This window comes from Petromyzon marinus, chromosome 71, assembly GCF_048934315.1.
Source record: "Petromyzon marinus isolate PM22_M1 ecotype Great Lakes invasive population chromosome 71, UKy_Petmar_22M1.pri1.0, whole genome shotgun sequence".
In the NCBI taxonomy this organism is placed as follows: Eukaryota; Metazoa; Chordata; class Hyperoartia; order Petromyzontiformes; family Petromyzontidae; genus Petromyzon; species Petromyzon marinus.
In genome coordinates, this window is record NC_133737.1 from 3,092,542 (window position 1) to 3,112,324 (window position 19,783).

At 42.2% G+C, this 19,783-nt stretch overlaps 3 protein-coding genes across 6 annotated transcripts in view; all 3 read left to right on the top strand.

Annotated features, from left to right (window-relative positions):
- The window catches only part of LOC142906816 (uncharacterized), a 95,829-nt gene extending 84,628 nt beyond the window's left edge, over positions 1-11,201 (top strand). For 3 of the 4 annotated variants that reach the window (XM_076055379.1, XM_076055377.1, XM_076055380.1), the window contains exon 2: positions 8,362-11,201. In XM_076055379.1, coding sequence (XP_075911494.1) covers positions 8,390-10,873 — 2,484 coding nt within the window. In that variant the 5' untranslated portion in view covers positions 8,362-8,389 and the 3' untranslated portion in view covers positions 10,874-11,201. Of the gene's footprint in view, positions 1-5,050; positions 5,171-8,361 lie in introns of all 4 variants that reach the window. The other variant, XM_076055378.1, reaches the window with a different exon arrangement.
- The window catches only part of LOC142906830 (uncharacterized), a 169,869-nt gene that overhangs the window by 84,172 nt on the left and 65,914 nt on the right, over positions 1-19,783 (top strand). The window lies entirely within an intron of this gene.
- Positions 2,536-5,044, top strand: LOC116957243 (zinc finger BED domain-containing protein 4-like). Its single transcript, XM_032979306.2, has one exon. The coding sequence runs from the start codon at positions 3,009-3,011 to the stop codon at positions 4,353-4,355; it is 1,347 nt and encodes a 448-aa protein (XP_032835197.2). The 5' UTR covers positions 2,536-3,008; the 3' UTR covers positions 4,356-5,044.

Consider the following 19,783-nt stretch of genomic DNA (forward strand, 5'->3'; position numbering starts at 1 on the left):
AAAACGCAGGGTTGATAATAGGGAAGGATAACGTGGTAAATATGAGAACAAATATTGTAGTGCAGTGGAGGCACCTTGTTATGGTGAGTGCGTATAATTCTAGTATATGAAATGTCATAATGTGTTAGCATGTGTGGAAAACCGTAAGTAGTGAGAATGCTCCCGGGCGTTAACGCATGGCAAGAGAAAGAGAGGGGGGAGTTGAGGAGCGGGGGGGGGGTGCAGGTGGTACAGGTGTTGAAGGTGAGCAGGTAAGCTAAAAATAGTGAGAAAAACACAAACTCACCCGTGAGTACGCATGGAAAGTTTGGATTGTGTTGGCGCCATTTGGTTCACAAAAAAGTCTACACAAGCGCAAAGTCTGCTTTATCTTAATAGATTTATACTATTTTTTGTCTTGGAATATTTTTTGTATACAGTTTCTCCGTGTTCATGTCAATTGTTTAGTTTATTTGGAATACAGTACAGTACTTATTTCAATTGTGATATTGTCAATTTTAGTTTACGTTTACCTAACGCCATTACTTAGGTAAGGTATTGAATATCACACTTTTAGCTTTCGCGCGGAAATTTCCAAGAACATTACTCTGCGATATGCAAGGGGCTGCTGTATTTTTTGTCTATTAACTACAGCAGAGGTGTACAGATTTTTAACAGAAACTAGATCTCTGCATTCTTTATTTAATAAAGGCCTATAGTAACATAAAGAGGCTTGGGGCTTTGGGCTGTTATTTGTTTTCAAAGCTATGCCTCTGCTCACATTATTTTAGGATTTGTATGATTTTGGGTGGGACGGTCTCAAGCTGCGTGACCAGGTGTCGGAGCCATTTCCTGTTCAACTTGGCTTGTGACACAAATTCACTCTGGCCCCATGCATTACATTACATAGCATATTAGATAACTATGTAGTTTGAGAAGCTCCCAATGGTCATATGAAAACCATTGCATTCGTTACGGTTACAATGATATGCTAATCGATGCCTGGTTATAGTTAAAGGATCTTTACCTGCTGGTTAACCATGTTACATCTGCTGATGATTTGGTAATGGCTACTCAATGAGATGGAATTAGGGAATCTTGTTCTGTGCCTTGATAATTAATTCCATCATGAAATGGAGCCTTGCAAATGTTCCACAAAAATAAATCACTTGCCTGGGAATTTCATGTCATACAACACTGCACCTGCTCAACTCTCCATGAATAATCAGGCAGATCTACAAGTGTTGAAGGAGCTCCCATACCTGGTTAATGTGTTCACGACCAGCGCTGGTTTGGCAGCCAAAGTCTCACTTAAAATTAATCGAGCAGCATTTTTTCATTAGACTGTGTAACACTTGTGGAAGGTGCCTGGACTTTTGCTCCATACAAAGCTTTGAGTGTCCATCGACAAGGTCTAGTCCATCTGAGACCAGCTCTCTCCCTGCCATACTGGCATCGCACCTGCCCCTCACCCTTAATCCTGCGGATAATCGACGCAAAGGATGGCACCACTTAGCCATTTCGAGCTGGCCCAACTGAGTTATGTGGGTCACGCGGCCACGAGTCGCTTGTTGGCGAACACAATCCCTGGGCCTGGCTCTAGGGGTGATATCAATATAGAATATATTCAAGGATGCCCCCGAATAGACTCCCCCTGGAACTCGACCAGACACGTCCCACTGGGCGAAGACCCCTGGGCTGGCCCAGGACACGCTGGCGGGAGTATGTCGCTCGGCTGGCCTGGGAACGTTTGGGAATTCCCCAGGATGAACTAGAGTCTGTCGCCAGGGAAAGGGAGGCCTGGACCGCCCTACTCAGCATGCTGCCACCGCGACCCTCACCAGGACAAGCGTTTTTAGGACTAACGAACAAAGCTGTGATTCTTCTTGGCCACAGATATTACTCTGTGCATGCAAAGTATAAACTTATTCAATTACCATCTGTGCTGGCTTATATAATGAAGGCTGGCCTGCCTATGATTCATCCTCTATTCACCCAGACTATATTGTTTTAGAAGCTTATAGATCCTTAAGATATCAATACAGAATATAATCTAGAGTAGAGGCTGACTGAAATTAGGTTTCGGTGCTGAAAGTTGGCAAGTGGCCTCTTTCGGCATACTTTGGATTTCGGCTGAAAGTCAGTTTTTAACTTTCGGTCTGGTTTTGGTTTCGGCCGAAACTGATATTGACTTTCGGTCATCAACCGAAGATCTATTTTTAGAATATAACGCTAGTGCTACGTCTATCAGTCGGTCAGTCGGCGCTAGGCAATCTTATGCGATAGGCTGCAAACACACACATGTCAGCAGCAGCTTATGAGCGAGGTTACAACCGCAACCATGCTCTGGGGCCGTCCATAAATGATGTCACGCACCTAGGGGGGGGGGGGGGGGGGGTCAGACATTTGTGACGATGTGTGACGAGGGGGGGGGGTGAGAAATGTGACGTCACATCAAAATGGCAGAGCTTTGTGACGTCATATTTGAGGGGGGTCTGACTTTTTGTCACGCCGTGTAACGAAGAGGGGGGGGGGGGTAAAAAATCGTCCAAAATTGCGTGACGTCATTTATGGGCGGCCCCTCTGCTAATGTATATACGACCGGTCAACAGACGGCAGCCTGCATCTACATCTGTGGGTGGAGTCTCTTTGGCGGGAAGACAACAAAGTGCCTCCGTTGTCTGTTTCAGCCGCCTGCCCGCCTTGGCTTATGTGTTGCGTTCGCTTCAATCTACACGCATGTTGATACTGAGATTCGAAGTCTGACAATATTGATATTCAATTAGTTAATAGTTCCACATTGAATTTGTGATAACGAAATTCAGTGAAGTAGAAAATTAAAGTTAATAAACGGAGCCGTTAATCACCGTGAAGAATGTCGAAACATGCGGTGTGGGATTACTTCACTAAAGTTGATTCTGATGCAAGCAAGGCGCAGTGCAAAGAATGCAACAAACTGTTAGATGATGATAGAAGAGAAAGCGACTAAACATGCATTACCAAATTTTGTGCAGACATCCTTGACATAAATGGCCGAGAGCAGAATCATCTGGCCTGATGACCACGTTGCAGTTCAGCGAATTGATGAGTGCATCATGGACTTGATCGTTGTCAACATGTTACCCTACTCAGTTGTTGAAGGTGAAGCATTCAAAAGACTGAACATTGGTGATCCACTCAGCGCTCATCGCTATAAGGTGAAATGCGAAAAATACTACAGAACAACGCTGATGCCTGCCACATATGACAAACTCGTGAAACACGTGACAAATCTGTTGCAGGAGGCCACATGGATATCGTTTACTACAGATGGATGGAGCAATCCAACAAAATCATGCTCATTACTCAGCTTCACGGATCATTTCATTCATGATGCTGTGTGGCCCAAAGTTATCTTGAGTGTGACGGTGCTGGAACAAGATCATGATGGAACATATCTTGCATCGAAACTTTGTGAAGCCATGACGAAATGGGAGATTGCGGAGAAGATTCACGTTGGAGTGCGAGACAATGCCGCCAACATGAAACTGGCAATGAGACTCGCAGGCGTCACTGATATTGGCTGCATGTCCCACACATTACAGTTGGTTTTGCATGATGCCCTGTTCACGCAGACATCAGTAGAAGTTGTCATCAAGAAGGCTCGCAAGATTGTTACTCACTTGAAGCATAGTGAGCAGGCTTGCCGTCATCTCGTGGAACAACAGCAAACGGTTAAATCCCCAGAACATTCACTACTGCAAGATGTCGAGACGAGATGGAATGGTATGTATCTTATGCTGGAGCGGCTGGTCGAACAGCGCAAGGCGGTTAATCTGTACAGTGTGCAGCGTAGTGGAATCGACAGTTTCTCTCTCGCAGAGTGGGAACTGGCAGCAAGAGTTGTTAAAATTCTTAAACCATTTTACACTGCAACGCTGGAGATTTGTGTTGACGATGCATGTATTTCTGTTGTTATCCTGCTCGTCTCAAATTTGAATAACATGCTCAACACTACAGCAGCAGACCAGGGCCTCAAGCAAATGAAAGCGACACTGCGTGATGCAATGTGCTGTCGATTCTCTGATATCAGTTCCTCGGCACCCTTCCTTGCTGCGACGCTGATTGACCCACACTTCAAGGATACTTATTTCAATGTCCAGAAGGCAGTGGCAGCGAAGAAAGTGGTTCTGAACTTTCTACGCTCAGTCCAAGAAAGCGCTATGAAAAATATGACTGCGCCATCCGCAGCTTCGCCAATTGACAACGTTGAGCCAGGACTTGAGAGCAGCGAGACTTCCGAATCCGGTGCCCAAGAGGAGGATGATCCCTGGGCTGCGTATGACAGCCAACCTGCTAATGTGAATCCATCACAAAATTTTCGACATTCAAACTGACGCCATACCGCCGTTCGAACAGCAGTTGACCAATTACTTAAAGGAACTGCGTTTGCCTCGAATGACCACGGGCATATATGCGTACTGGCATTGCAGTCAATACCCACTTCTGGAAGCCGCTGCTCAAAAATACTTGTCTGCACCGCTGATCAGCGTGGCCAGTGAACAGTTGTTTAGTGCAGCAGGACAGTTGTATGCAGACTGGCGCAGCAACCTGCTGGGCGAAAATGTGGAAAAACTGTTCTTTCTTAACTACAACATTCATTTGTTGGGATATAATTACTAAGTAAGTAATACCTAAAGATTTGATATTTAGCGACTCTTACTGCAGGCTCTGAATGGTTACTTCTAGATTTATTTTTAATTAAAGTAGCATTGCATCATAACATATTTAATAAATCTTGTGTTCGGTAACTTCGGTTATATACCTTTCTGTTTCGGTCTCGGTCGAAAGTGTATGTAAACTTTCGGTTTCGGCTTCGGTTTCGGCCGAAAGTGGAGTAAAAATTTCGGTTTCGGCTTCGGTTTCGCCGAAAGAACATTTTTAACTTTCAGTTTGGTTTCGGCCGAAACCAGAAATTCAGTTTCGGTTAGCCTCTAATCTAGAGTCTCTTTGGCAGGCGAGGCTGCATTGATTCGGTCATGAATCCCGCAGTCCCAGACACTGCATGCTCAAGCAGCTTTTGTTTGTCCAGATATTAGGGGCTGAACAGGCATGGCATTGGCGAGAAAAGAGATTGGAGAATGTGGAGGTGATCAGAACTGCCAATGACTGGTGCCAGTGAAGATCGGCCTCTGTGGAGGAGGCCCGTGAGGTATGCTGCATGGCAGATAAGAGATATTTGCTCTGCAAAAATGATGAGGTTGGAAAAGCAACGCCCACATGAATAGGTAGAACGCTGGGTTTCTAAAACCCAGCAAGACAGTGGGGAGCACAGCTGGTTCATCTGTCGGTCATCCCTTGACACTTGGATCATTCCCATTACCTGCTGACAAGGAATCCACACTTACATGGCTTTAAATTGCACGTATCATGGCATTAGCACTGTGATAAGGTTACTTGAAATTTGTCAGGAATGGTGGATGTTTGGTTTATATAATACTAGCGGGAAGTACCCGGCGTTGCCCGGGTGAAAAATATATTTCAAAACTTCTGTTAAAAACATAACATTCATACACAAGTACTAAGCTATTGTGAAAGCCCGGCGTTCCGTTTGTCTGTCCATTTGTCCATCAACAAAATTAATAGAGGCTTGAAAAAGTCCTGAATCCAAAAGTAGTAGAAAGTGGCGGGTAAATAGATGATATAATAGGTTTCCGAAAATTGTCGACCTCAAAAAATGTTTTACCCCTCCGTAAGCATATATACCTACACACGCTACATACAATAGAGTGAGTAGTATCTCGTGACTCTATAGTAGTATCTGGCTCTACAGTAGTATCTACTGACTGTATAGCAGTATATATTGACCCTACAGTACTATCTACTGATTCAACAGTAGTATCTACTGACTCTATAGTAACTACTAACTGTTTAGTAGTATCTGCTGACTCTATAGGAGTATCTGCTGACTTCATAGTAGTATCAACCAACTCTATAGTAGTAATTACTGACTACAGTAGTATCTAATTACTATAGTAGTATACCATAGAGCTCTATACCATGAAGCTTGTATTTCCGACCATCACCACTGAGCCAGTGAACTGGAGCACGTACACCAAGCCAAGATGAATGGATATTCGGACTACACAATCCGTAAAGCTATCACCCCAACCATTGGGAAAGAACCATCTGAGGACCCAATCAAAACCATCACCTTGCCATACATAGCAGGGGTCACCAAAAATATTTCCAAAATCATGAGCATGTTGATACTGGTACTGAATCGGACCTGGATCTTGTGTTTGTTTCAGATTTTGGAAATCTTTTTGGTAACGCCTGCTATGTATGATAACGTGATGGTTTTGATCGGCGTCTCAGGGGGTTGTTTCTCCATGGTTGGAGAAACAGCTTTGCGAATAATGCGGTCCAAGTACCCATTCATCTTGAGGGCCTGGTGTACGTGTTCCAGTTCACTGGCTAGGTGGTGTTGGTCAGAAATGCAGTGGGCCCTATGGTGTAGTGTTTGATGAGGGAATTCTTCTGTGCCAGATGGTGGTGGGAATCAACCAACTCTATATTCAAATCTAGATTAGTTTTATATTATGTTTACTATTTCTATCTACGTGACTTTACCAAAAGAACCAAGAATATAGTACTTACTTAACAGTGCCGTGGTAAGGCCTATTCCCATGCAGGGGCCCCGGCCTCACCTAGATTTCCCAGCCGGCCGAGGTGGCACCTTGGCAGGCTGGGGCTGGGCTGCTACCCCGCCCCCCGTCCCCCACCATCCCCCGCCCGCTCGACAGTAGTTATCTACGGACTATAGTAGTATCATCAACCGACTATCGTGGTAAATGCACACTTGGGGTGGGGGGGGGGACATCACAGTGTGAAAATTTTACCTCAGTTCTGTGTATTATTTTTGTCAATTTTGAACGTGAAGGCAAAATTCCCCCCTCCACTGATAGCGTGTGTGTATTGTTAGGGACAGCCACGGGTCAGCTGTCTTGCACATGTGCAGATGTGTGCTTTGGCACGTGCTCAGCATAGTAATATAATAATTAATAGTACTAAATTGTTATATCATGGGACCTCCTTTGCCTTTTGGCGTCCGCTGGTCTAACACTGTTTGAGACGAGGCTCGAAAGAAATCTGTCTCTGGTGTGGACCAATCAGTTTCAAGGACAATGCATATACTGTACTATCAGAGCATGTTTTTTTGCATTTTGACCACAAGTATATGTGGTTAATGCAGACATGATTCCTTGCAAAAGGTTTAAGTTTGGTGTTTTAACATCTTAACACCCGTTTTGTTGCCAGAAAAAGGGGAAAACCTATTATTATACTAAATTGTTAATTTAACTACTTTTAAGTTGGCGGACGCGAAATAAAAATAGTACTCACCACGGGGCTTATTGCATGGTTCCTGGGTACTTTTTTTTAACCAAAAAACCCCACGGTTCGTGAGTCAAATCCGTCACAAGTTTCGTCCACAGAAAAAACCCCACGGTTCGTGAGTCAAATCCGTCACAAGTTTCGTCCACAGACCGACGGACAGTCAGACAGACAAAAATGACTTGTATAGGTAAGATGTAATGATCCATGTGAAATGTATATGTTTTAAAGAGTTTATCTTTGTGGGTAGCTATGAACTCAACAGTAAGTTTGATTGCTGACAGCAAACATGATTGTTAAGTGAAAGCTGAACTTATTGTGGTCCTCTGCCATGTTGATTGATCTTAAATTCATTACATGGTGAAGTGAGGAAGCATTAATACTGAGCAGATGAAGGTGGCCAGGCATGCTTCTGGACACACCACCACCTTTGTACCATGCCAGTGTGTGACAGTGTCAAGTTTGTATTTGCAGTAAAATATATTAACTATTCAACATGGAGGTTAAATAAAAAATAGCTTATTTTAGTTTTCCTCTGGAACTTTTTGTAAGAATGGAAACAGTCAGGAAATTAACACAGCGTATGTGCTGTTGAAGTTAGCTCTGTTCATCCAAGCATTCAAGCAAATCTGAGCCTGGCTTCACACCTCTAAGTTGTGATTGAACATTAATTTATGCACTTTTGCATAATACAAATTGTATTATTTTCAACAGCCTTTGCTATGTTAGCTGAATTTTGCTTTCATAAATATTCCTTTTGTTGCCAGGCAGCCAAAATTGTATGCTTGGTGTTTTGGGTTAACATTAATGTTGAAGATACTAGGGCGTCCACGCATAATTATAACCATTTGCCCTCTAAATTGTATGCCTTAACAGCCCGTGTGATGAATTGGGGAATATCTTGAATATATTAATAAATATAGACGTGTAAGTCATGTGTGACTCTATATTAATTCCTCTGTGCCTTGATACTGACCGAGATGGTGTGGATATTTTTTCTGTCTGCAGCTGACGCTTCCTCAGCAGAATTGGTCTGATGGAGCAAAGGCACTCAGCGCAGCCCGGTACAACAAGACAACAATGGGACCAGGATGCAAACAGCATGGATTGTACTGGAAGTGTGACACGGCACCAGAGAACTCAAACAGGAGAGAAACCCTTCAAGTGCACTGTGTGTGAGAAGGCATTTGCATGGTCATCAGTTCTTCAAAAACACCAGAGAACACACACTGGAGAGAAACCCTTCAGGTGTAGTGTGTGTGGGAAGGCATATTCAGATTCATCTGTTCTTAAAAAACACCAGAGAACACACACAGGGGAGAAACCCTTCAGCTGTAGTGTGTGTGGGAAGGCATTTTCAGATTCATCCGCCCTTAAAAGACACCAGAGAACACACACAGGAGAGAAACCCTTCAGGTGCACTCTGTGCGGGAAGCCCTTTGCAGTGTCATCACATCTTAAAGAACACCAGAGAACGCACACAGGAGAGAAACCTTTCAAGTGCACTGTCTGTGAGAAGGCATTTGCATGGTCATCAGATCTTGAAAAACACCAAAGAACACACACAGGAGAAAAACCCTTCAAGTGCAGTGTGTGTAAGAAGGCATTCGCACAGTCATCAAATCTTAAAAAACACCATAGAACACACACAGGAGAGAAACATTTCAAGTGCACTGTGTGTGAGAAGGCATTTGCACAGTCATCAAATCTTAAAAAACACCATAGAACACACACAGGAGAAAAACTTTTCAAGTGCACTGTGTGTGAGAAAGCATTTGCACAGTCATCAGTTCTTCAGAGTCACCAGAGAACACACACAGGAGAGAAACCCTTCAAGTGCACTGTGTGTGAGAAGGCATTTGCAGAGTCATCCCATCTTAAAATACATCAGAGAACGCACACAGGAGAGAAACCCTTCAAGTGCACTGTCTGTGAGAAGGCATTTGCATGGTTATCCGGTCTTCAGATCCACCAGAGAACACACACAGGAGAGAAACCTTTCAAGTGCAGTTTGTGTGAAAAGACATTTTCAAGTTCATTTTGTTTTAAAATGCACCAGAGAACACACACAGGAGAGAAACCCTTCAGGTGCACTCTGTGCGGGAAGCCCTTTGCAGATTCATCACATCTTAAAATACATCAGAGAATGCACACAGGAGAGAAACCTTTCAAGTGCACTGTGTGTGAGAAGGAATTTGCATGGTCATCAGGTTTTCAGATCCACCAGAGAACGCACACAGGAGAGAAACATTTCAAGTGCACTGTGTGTGAGAAGGCATTTGCATGGTCATCAGGTCTTCAGATCCACGAGAGAACACACACAGCAGAGAAACCTTTCAAGTGCAGTTTGTGTGGTAAGGTATTTTCAGGTTCATTGCCTCTTAAACGGCACCAGAGAACACACATGGGAGAGGAACCCTTCAGGTGCCTCTTGTGCGATAAAGCGTTTGCAAAGTCATCAGATCTTCAAAAACACCAAAGAACACACAGAGGAGAGAAACACTTCAAGTGCACTGTGTGTGGAAAGGTGTTCACACGGTCATCATATCTTCAAAGGCACCAGAGATCACACACAGGAGAGAAACCCTTCAAGTGCAGTGTGTGTGGGAAGGCATTTTCAGATGAATCACATCTTAAAAAACACCATAGAACACACACCGGAGAGAAACCTTGCAAGTGCTGTGTGTGTGGGAAGGCATTTTCAGATTCATCAAATCTTAAAATACACCAGAGAACACACACAGGAGTGAAACCCTTCAAATGCAGTGTGTGTGGGAAGGCATTTTCATTTTCATTTTATCTTAAAATACACCAGAGAACACACACAGGAGAGAAACCCTTCAGGTGCACTCTGTGCGGGAAGGAGTTTGCACAGTCATCTTATCTTAAAAAACACCATAGAACACACACAGGGGAGAAACATTTCAAGTGCACTGTGTGTGAGAAGGCATTTTCACAGTCATCAAATCTTAAAAAACACCATAGAACACACACAGGAGAGAAACATTTCAAGTGCACTGTGTGTGAGAAGGCATTTGCACAGTCATCAGTTCTTCAGAGCCATCAGAGAACACACACTGGAGAGAAACCCTTCAAGTGCAGTGTGTGTGGTAAGGCATTTTCACAGTCACGACATCTTCATCGACACCAGAGAACACACAACCATCAGAAGATCCCCAAGGAGTGTAGTCTGAAATCGACTTGTGAAAGTCAAAGTGCTGCAATGAGCCCATCCCTCCTGAAAAAAGAACCAGAAGTGAATTCCAGCTTGGACACTGTGAAATGTATCAAGCTGAAAATTGAAGAGGTGACAGTGAAGAGCGAAGAAGTGAAGGTGAAATGTGAAGATGAAGATTCAACTACAAAATCGGACCTTCACATTGATGGAGGCAACGTGAAGCAGGAGGAGAATTCTGACTGTGAGGCAGAGCGAGGCAACACCCAGCAGTTTGTGGAAGTGGAGGTGTGGGTCGACTTCTTAGACAATACAAAGTCAAATGGAGACCCGGTAGATATGTAAGCTTGAGACAATGAAGCCCCAGTAGATTCGCCTTCGTCACAGGCCTTTAATGAAAAGAACGTGAAGTTGAACACTCCATTCCTAGGTTCAACCTGCAGAGTAAGAGTGGCCAGTATTATCGGACCTGTGGGTTGGGTAGATCTCTAACTAGGAGTGAGAGCCAATAAGCTCCCAAGCATTCACTATGTTATAATAATAATAGCATTTTATGGTGCTTGCTTAATCGCCTCAGCAACTCGGAGTTTTGTATCATATCTCATCACAAACACTCGAAGAGAATGTTATATATATAACTTTTCCAAAAATATATATTGAGAGTGATTCTGAGTATTGTGGTTAATGCAGACATGATTCCTTGTAAAAGGTTTCAGTTTGGTGTTTTAACATCTCAACACCTAAATTTTGATTTAAAGCTTTCGTGACTGCAGTAATTCATATTCTTAGTTTTTTCGGTAAAGTCACGTTGAAGAGAAACAACAAAATAACAAAATATATATAAAACAATAAAAAATTCTCACGACGTTTCGACCATAACTCAAACGGTCATCATCAGGTGTGTCGGTTTGCATAAATTTATTTTGAAAACGGCATATTTATTTATTTATATATATAAAAAAACGCTTGCGTCACGCGCAACGATTGGCAGTTTGCCCAGGACTAGTCCATCTATTTTTTTGAAAAGAGGAGGGGGGAGACGAAATTTGTTTTTATGTATGCTGTCTGAAAGCCACTGTAAGCGTGAACAATCAATCAAGCACTGAAATGATTTATCAAATCTTTCCAATGATTGCTAAGATAGAATCCATCTTCTCGGTTGAAATTGTCTCTGTGCTTGTATATGTGGATAGCCTCATGAATGAATCTCTCATGGAAGCCAGATGGCTTACAAAGAACCTCCGTCTTGGAAAAGTCAATGGCATGTGAGCCTACTGAATTAGAACAATGATCTGCTACGGCCGAGGTGTTGGTCCTACCGTGTTTAAGGTCTGCTTTATGTTCACGAATGCGGTCCGAGATATGGCGTTTGGTTTCTCCAATGTAACTACTACCACAGAGGCAACTTAGTTTGTAGACACCAGGGTATTGTATGTCCGGAATCACATCTTTTACAGACGGAACCAGATCACGGATTTTATGTAATGTGTTGAAACGGACCTGGATCTTGTGTTTATTCAAGATTTTGGAGATCTTTTTTGTGATCCCAGCAATGTAGGGTAAAGTGATGGTTTTGAAAGGCTCCTCAAGAGGGTTCTTCTTCATGGTTTGAGTGATAGCTTTGCGGATTGTATAGTCGGAGTAACCATTAGCCCTAAGAGCTTGGTGTACGTGCTTGAGTTCACTGCTTATGTGTTCCTGGTCGGATATGCATTGGGCTCTATGATACAGAGTCTTGATGAGAGAATTCTTCTGTGATGGATGGACTAGTCCTGGGCAAACTGCCAATCGTTGCGCGTGATGCAAACGTTATTTTTTTATATATATAAATAAATATGCCGTTTTCAAAATAAATTTATGCAAACCGACACACCTGATGATGACCGTTTGAGTTATGGTCGAAACGTCGTGAGAATTTTTTATTGTTTTATATATATTTTGTTATTTTGTTGTTTCTCTTCAACGTGACTTTACCGAAAAAACTAAGAATATCTCAACACCTGTTTCCATAAAAAAGGAGAAAACCTATTCTCACTCAAAAAGAATGTTGTATATATCCTTTTCCAAAAATGTACATTAAGAATGATTCTGCCTATTCTTTTTTGTAATAATTTTGATCGGGATGGAGCGCTGGGGCACAGAAAGGGTGAGTCCTCGCCGCTGCCTCCTGCCTTGCCACACAAAAGACAGCTGGAGGATAATTACTCACAAGCCTGCTTGGGAATAAAATGTAATAAAAATACTGCAAACCCAAGGGGGGGGCTAATGAGATTCTGCAGGAAATCCCCAGTTGACTTCAAGAGAAGGCCGCCATAAAGGAAACAACCCACAATAAAACAAACATAAGACGGAAACATAAGGGGTCACAAACCTCCCTTGGACAGCAAAATCCATCCAAGGGCAGTTAATAATTGAGCTGACTGGGGATTTTTTAAAAATACAACAGTAAAGTCCGAAGCTTGGCTATATATTCAACCTCAGGATATCAAAATACAACTTGAATAAGAAGCACGGATCCCTGGCGATACAGACTGGGAACGAAGATTAATACACCCCTCGGAATACCCTTGGTAACAACTATGGTATACCACAAATCTTGGTTAAGCATGAAATAAATAATAATTATAAAAGTGTTAGACCTAGGGGCATTCAGAAGATATACAATGCGAAGTATGTCAATCACACACGACCAAGATAATATGTATTCCACAGGATCAGAGCCTCACCAACCGCCTTTGTCTTCCAGTAGCTAACAGCACATGGTAGCAGTAAATTATGTATGCAGGGGGACACCTCCCCCTAATATATCAAATACCACGCAATAATTCAAAACTGCAACGTCAGTGCTATGAACGCTGCTCAAAACGTACTTTGAGTCACTTGCAGAGTCAAAACTGCAGAAAGTGGTACGGTACCAAGCTATGAGGTATACAATTATTTTTTTTACTTCCAACCCGTGATGAGAGGACAATACATGGCAACATCAAGCACACCCAGGCACAATAGGTCACGAGTTCAAAGGCCACAGCGCCCCTTTTTGAGAGAGACTGCAAGTCTGATGCCCAAAAAAGTAATACTTCCAGCCCGTGATGGGAGCGTGGGGAACGCTGACCAAAATGTGAACAGAAACATTGCGGTAATAAAGACATCCGGACAACAAACAGCCGAAACGACTTTAAAAGGAAAACAGCTGATCGTCATTTCTTTATGACGATCATTAAAAATAAAAACTGTTACTTTTCACAATGCCATACTAAAGAAGAAGAACTGCGAGTGGTAGGCTCCAGGGATTGCCCTCGTGACTGGCAAATTGATAGGGAGCTCTGCATCGTCAGAAGCCACACATCACGTAGAGGTTTTTTTTGTTGCGTCATTGAGAGAGGCTGCCAGCCAAGGCTGGTGCTCACAGTATTACAATACAAACGTGGGGAAGAGTGCCTAGCATTACTATTCCCGGTGGCGAGGTCGCTGTGTACAGCCAACCATTACGACCATAGTGACAATAGTTCCGATTATGCTTCGATCAAAGTTAACCCTTCGAGGGAAAGCTGGTGCCACCACTATTCGTGAGAGTGCCCCTTGAAATCGGAACCTACAGGCGAAGTTTAGTTGAGGGTCGGATCAGAGACTGACACGGAATGATATAACTTGATCTGTAGCGTGTCCTCTGTGCAACACGAGTCGAACAGACAACTGGAAGAGGACTTTTGAAGAGGGGGCGGAGGAGGGGGAAGACGATAGTCGCTGTCTCTCCAAGTCGCTCCACAGTGGGGGTGATGCGCGGCAACCAGCGGACGAGTTGCGAGTGGTTTCTGGTGACGGGATCATCGCGCACATTGATGCAGACGGATCCGGACCCGGACCCATCATCCCTGCCAGCACGGGCACCGCCGACAGAGTGACCAGCGTGCCGACTCGGCAACCACCCCAGCGGTGGAGAGAGACCGACAAAACAGCCGAGAACACCATGTTCAACACACGCCGACCCAGCGCCCCTGTTGGGGACCTGAGGTATTTTCGATACAAGGAACGCAGCACCTCGGAAGCTGCTAACTCAAGTTAGCAAGATACAGCAACTGCCATTCGCCACTAAGTGGCGGTGACGTCACCACGACGCTTATTCCAGGCTATGTTTTTCAGTTTCATTTATTAGGTATAACCATGCGAGCCATGCAGCTCTTGACTCGGGTGCAACCGCAACAAAACAAAAACATGAACAAGAAACATCTTAAAGTGACTACATGCAACAGAAAAATCCTGGAAAAAACAGAAAGTCGTCCAGAAAAAACACTTTCAACGCTGTGTGCAAAAATCCCAGTGGGATGCAAGTCAAACAATAACAACCATAAGACAATGTAGATTAAAGTTATCAGGCTAACTCTGTACTATAACAAACAGACATGGCTAAACCAAAAGTTTTCAAAATCAAAATAAAGCTATAAAAACAATGTAACAGTGAATATCTTAGGTCACATTTGTTCTTCGAAAGTGAGGAGATCCAGCAGGAAGTCTGCTGATTTTTTTGTAAGTACATCGTGAATAAATAAGTCTTAATGCACAAGCCGTCGATCATTAAGATAAGTTAAGTTTGACCCAATGTAGAGATCGCAGTGGTGGGTCACAGAATCTTGCCCGCAAATTCATTGATGCCCCATTAGCCAATTGATAAGCATTTGTTAGCCCATCAGGCACACTAGCACTCACATTATTGTTTCAGGACATTTCGTTACTTGCATAATCTTACCAATGAATTCATTGATGTCTATTTTTGCCATTGGGCACATGTTTCTTTAGATTGTTTCGTATGAATATTGTAATTTTTTAATGGACTTTTCCTATTGCCGTGTATGGTCGCGCTCCTCGGAGGAGTTAGCCGATTGTTCTGTTACTCAGTTCTAACAAACATTACCATTGAGGGTCAATTGTACAGATTAATGAGTAGAACATCTTCAGTAGTATGGTGTTGACAATTCCGATCATAAATATATTCGCATATTAGTGTTTTTAGATATTAAAGTTGCTTAACACAAGAGTCTGAGTGGTGCCTTCTTAAGTGCATGCATAATCTTAATTATAAGAACTGTATCTCGCAGTAAGATCTGAATTCTGAGACCTGATGGAATTACACTAAATCATAATCAGTAAAAGTTAAAGCGAGAATCATTGTATTATCACGATTGGTAATACACCCTGGGCAAATAAGCTGAGCCTAATTTGTATAAATGCATACATTTATCTTGGTTATTTTGGTAAAGTCACGTAGAAGGGAAATAATAAAAAAAATATAAAAAATAAAAATGCTCACGGGGTTTCGGCCACAACACAAGCAGCTGTCCTCAGGTGAAGAAACAGCTGTCGGAAAGACAGTGCTCCAATGGACACTGCTAAGCTTGGCAGCGTATTTTAAGCTGGGTGGGAGGAGCAGAGCGCCTTGACAAAGGAGTTTACATATCAATAGAATAATTTAGCATAGAAGTAGCTATGTTAATGTGAGAGATTAACAGGATGTTAAAGTCAGAAATTAGCATGTAACTGGGATATTAGCATGATGTTAATGTGAGGAATTGGCATGTAACTGGTCACGGAAGTAGCTATGTTGAAGTCAGAGTTTACATATCAACAGAGGCATTTAGTATATTGATGCTAAAGAACTGCAACTACCCAACTATCATACAATAAACCGATGTGAAAGAACTAAATATAAACTACATCAATATAATCAATGTACTCAATATATTCTCCACTAAGCTGAGCTACTAACAATAAGTCATTATACATTACACTTCTATGTCGCAAAAATTATTATAATATGCCTCCAACTAATATTTTTATTATAAATTGCTATAGACAGACCCCAACATTGAATTATACACTGCGTTACTTTACTCTATGCCTTAGATTATAATATTAGACTTGTAATATTACACTGTATTATTTTACTAACCCTACTGTATACCACACTGCTGTATATTCGCTATACAAGTACGATACTATATATTACCAAATACATTTTTTTTACATTACACTGAAAGTTACTAAGAGATTAGGATGTTAAGGTGAGAAATTAGCATGTAACTGGGAGATTAGTATGATGTTAATGTGAGGAATTAGCATGTAACTGGTCACGGAAGTGGCTATGTTAAAGTCAGAGTTTACATATCAACAAAGGCATTTATTATATTAACACTAAAGAACTGCAACTACCCAACTTTCATACAATAAACCGATGTGAAATAACTAAATATAAACTATGTCAATATAATCAATTTACTCAATATATTCTCCAATAAGTTGAGCTATTAACATTAAGTAACTGGGTATACACTTCACTATATAATGACTACCATATAGTGAACCGATAAATTAAAATATAAACTACATAAATATCATCAATATACTCAATATACTCTCCAATAATCTGAGCTACGAACAATAAGTAATTATACATTACACTTCTATGTCGCAAAAAATATATGCCTCAAACTAATCTTTTTTTCTTACATCACACGCCTATACCCCGTATTATAAACTGCCATAGACCCCAACATTGAATTATACACTGCGTTACTATACACTACCCTATACTTTAGACTATAATATTAGACTTGTAATATTACACCATGTATTATTCTACCAACCCTACTGTATACCACACTGCTGTATATTCACCATACAATTACGATACTATATATTACCTTATAAATTATATTAAACATTACACTGTTCTACTATTATACAATCTGCTATAAACCATACCATTGACCGTCGCGTGGAAGGTACTAAGAGGCAATGCACAATCAAGACCCGAAATGGTTTATCACGTCCTTCCAATGATTGCTCAGCCAGAATCCATCTTCTCGGTTGAAATTGTCTCTGTGTTTGCATATGTGGATGGCCTTATGAACGAATCTCTCATGGTAGCCGGATGGCTTGCAGAGAACCTCCGTCTTGGAGAAGTCAATGTCATGTGAGCCCACTGAATTATAACAGTGATCTGCCACGGCTGAGGTGTTCGTCCTACCGTGTTTCAGGTCTGCTTTATGTTCACGGATGCGGTCCGAGACGTCATTTGGTTTCTCTAATGTAACTGCTACCACAGAGGCAAAAGTTTGTAGATGCCTGGGTACTGTATGTCTGGAACCACATCTTTTACAGACGGGACCAGATCACGGATTTTATGTACTGTGTTGAATCGGACCTGGATCTTGTGTTTATTCAGGATATAATGGTTTATTTTTATTATTTTATTATTTACCTTCTACGTGACTTTACCGAAAGAACCAAGAAGATGAATCCCTGCAGTCATGAAAGCTTTAAATCAAAATTTAACTGCCTCTACGGGGAGGGATTCCACATAACCTTGAGATCCTTCAACAAACTCCGGGATAAGAAGGCTCAACTAATCGAGTCTCTCACCTTTCTGAAGATAAGCCGCGACTCGAAGGTAATACCAACCGCATTTACACTAACCTCTGCTGCTGTAACTTCTAATGCAAGACGAATTCTATCTAGAACTAGCTTAACTCTTATCTCAGAAAAAATCAGACTTATGCGCACCGAACTAGATCAGTTAGACAAGACACTCTACAAATCACACATCACTGACGGCAACAATGTCCAGATCGGATTGGGAACATGTAGACAATATGACTGCCTCTTCAGCTGCCACTATGTCGACCAAATGTAAGGACAACTTGATTTCCAAATTCAACCTCCTCTCCAAGAAGAAACCGGACCCACACACCGAAAAGCTAGACGTTAACATAGTAATTAATCGCAGTAACAGTTCTATTTCTGATGGTCTAAAATCCGTTTTAACTAAAGGGCTAAACTTTGCAGTCACACCTAGACACATACCAGTTAATGATATCATTGCCCATGTCGACGTGGCTCTCAAGGGCCTGGGTCACATCGCTGCAGACGTAGCAAGATCTGAAATCGCTGCAACCCTCAAAAACGCTAAGATGCCAGCTAGCAACATCAGCAAAGATGAGCGTTTTTAATTATCTCAATTAGAAAAGAGGGATGCCATTTTCATTTAAAGCTTTCGTGACTGCAGGGATTCATATTCTTAGTTCTTTCGGTAAAGTCACGTAGAAGGGAAACAATAAAATAAAAATATAAAACAATAAAATTCTCACGACGTTTTGACTGCAACACAAGCAATCATCATCAGGTGTGAAAACCACAACAAGAACATTTGAAAAAGTGGCGTTTTTTTAACAGCACCATGGATAGCGATTTGACAGTTTGTTCAGATGGACGAGTCCATCTATGTTTGGAAAAGAGGAGGGGGGAGACTAAAAAATAATGGATGCGGTCTGAAAGCCACCTTAAGTGTGATCAATCAATTAAGACCCGAAATGGTTTATCAAATCCTTCCAACGATTGCTAAGCCAGAATCCATCTCCTCGGTTGAAATTGTCTCTGTGTTTGTATATGTGGATACCCTCATGAACGAATCTCTCATGGTAGCCAGATGGCTTGCAAATAACCTCTGTCTTGGAGAAGTCAATGTCATGTGAACCTACTGAATTAGAACAGTGATCTGCCACGGCCAAGGTGTTGGTTCTACCGTGTTTCAGGTCTGCTTTGTGTTCACGAATTCAGTCCGAGACATGTCGTTTGGTTTCTCCAATGTAACTACTACCACAGAGGCAACTTAGTTTGTAGACGCCAGGGTACTGTATGTCCGGAATACATCTTTTACAGACGGAACCAGATCACGGATTTTATGTCATGTGTTGAATTGGACCTGGATCTTGTGTTTATTCAAGATTTTGGAGATCTTTTTTGTGATCCCCGCAATGTAAGGTAAAGTGATGGTTTTGAAAGACTCCTCTAGAGGATCCTTCTTCACGGTTGGAGTGATAGCTTTGCGGATTGTGTAGTCGGAATAACCATTAGCCTTAAAAACTTGGTGTACGTGCTTGAGTTCACTGGCTATGTGTTCCTGGTCGGACATGCATTGGGCTCTATGGTGCAGAGTCTTGATGAGGGAATTCTTCTGGGATGGATGGTGGTGGGATTCTGGTTTCAGGTAAGCATCCGTATGGGTATCTTTCCTGTAGACAGAGTGGTTCATTGAACCATCAGGTCTCTTTTTTATTAGGACATCCAAAAAAGGTAGCTTGCCATCTTTTTCGACTTCCATGGTAAATCTGATGGCTGGGTGTATGGAATTGATGAGGTCGAATAATTGGGTCTAGAGCAGGCCGGCCATGTGGCCAGATGACAAAAGTGTCATCCACGTAT

Coding starts and splice junctions, on each gene's coding strand:
- LOC116957243 (XM_032979306.2), top strand. CDS start 3,009: ATGGCCGAGAGCAGAATCATCTGGCCTGATGACCACGTTGCAGTTCAG.